The 1,281-nt window shown below is 13.9% G+C and overlaps 1 protein-coding gene across 1 annotated transcript in view; it reads right to left on the bottom strand.

Annotated features, from left to right (window-relative positions):
- PRSY57_0204600 (DNA-directed RNA polymerase II 16 kDa subunit, putative) overlaps positions 1 to 370 on the bottom strand; it is a gene marked incomplete at both ends in the record, with an annotated part of 920 nt that extends 550 nt beyond the window's left edge. The window contains 2 exons of the mRNA XM_020114394.1: positions 125 to 221; positions 322 to 370. Of these exons, the coding sequence (XP_019970865.1) occupies positions 125 to 221; positions 322 to 370 (146 nt within the window). The remainder of the gene's footprint in view (positions 1 to 124; positions 222 to 321) is intronic.
- Between the last annotated feature and the right edge of the window lie 911 nt (positions 371 to 1,281).

The raw sequence follows: 1,281 nt of genomic DNA on the forward strand, positions 1-1,281 counted from the left end.
AAAAAAAAAAAAAAAAAAAATATATATATATAAATAAATAAATAAACATATATTATATATATATAACATTCCTTAATGATTACATATTTTATGTATTTCATTTATTTTATTTATTTCATTTTACGCTTGAGCTTCTTCATTTCTCTTGGATGTCAATCGAAGCTGGTCTCCCAAAATTAATTGAAGCTCACATAAATTCAAACATTTACAATTCTTAAAATCTATAAAAAAAAAATATACATTTATATATATATATATATATATATATGATTCATGTTCTATTCATAAAAAAAAAAAAAAAAAAAAAAAAATTAAACATACCAGGACCAAGGTCTAAATTTTTTATATCTCCATTGATATTATTTGCCATAAGTTTAAAAAGTTATAAACTTTTAAAGAACAAAAAAAAATAATAATAACAATAAATAAATATATATATATATATATATATATATATTATATATTACAATATAATTTAAAAAAATATGAATCTCAATATTTTTTTTTTATTATTTTAAAATATTCAAAATTGGAATCATTTTGAAATGTTTTCTTATAATAAATATAATATTTTGAAAAAAAAAAAAAAATAAAATATTATATATTATATAATATATATATATATATATATATATATATATATTATAACATTTGATATATTTTATAAGTAAATGCATATATATATTTGTAGGTTAAATGATACATAATATCAAAATGTATATATATATATAATATATATATATTTTTTTTTTAATCTATATTTTACAGGTATTCAATATTTATATTAAATATTATTTAAATTCTTTCCATAAAGGATTTTTCTTTTTTAAAAAATTAAGTATATTACAAATTAATAATATATATATGAAACCCATTTAGGTTTGTATATTATATATATATATATAATATATATATATATTATATCTATTTGTTTATTTCTTTTTTTTTGTGTTTTTATAATGTTGTTCTTAAGTCATGATATAATAAAAATATTAAATACAAATGAAGAAATGTTGACATATGGTTGATTTAGTAAGATAGAAATATATACATGATTAGATATATATAATTATTCTAAAAATGTTTCCTTTATCGTTTACAATATATTTTTATATGTTTATTTGTTATTATTATATATATGCATAATTTTTAGAGAGAAAAAAGACTTGAACGATATATAAGGAAACCATAGTCACGGTTCATATAAACCTATAAAATGATATAACGAAAAAAAAATATATCCATTAATAAATATATATATATATATATATATATATATAT

Source organism: Plasmodium reichenowi, chromosome 2 (assembly GCF_001601855.1).
Source record: "Plasmodium reichenowi strain SY57 chromosome 2, whole genome shotgun sequence".
NCBI classification, from domain to species: Eukaryota; Apicomplexa; class Aconoidasida; order Haemosporida; family Plasmodiidae; genus Plasmodium; species Plasmodium reichenowi.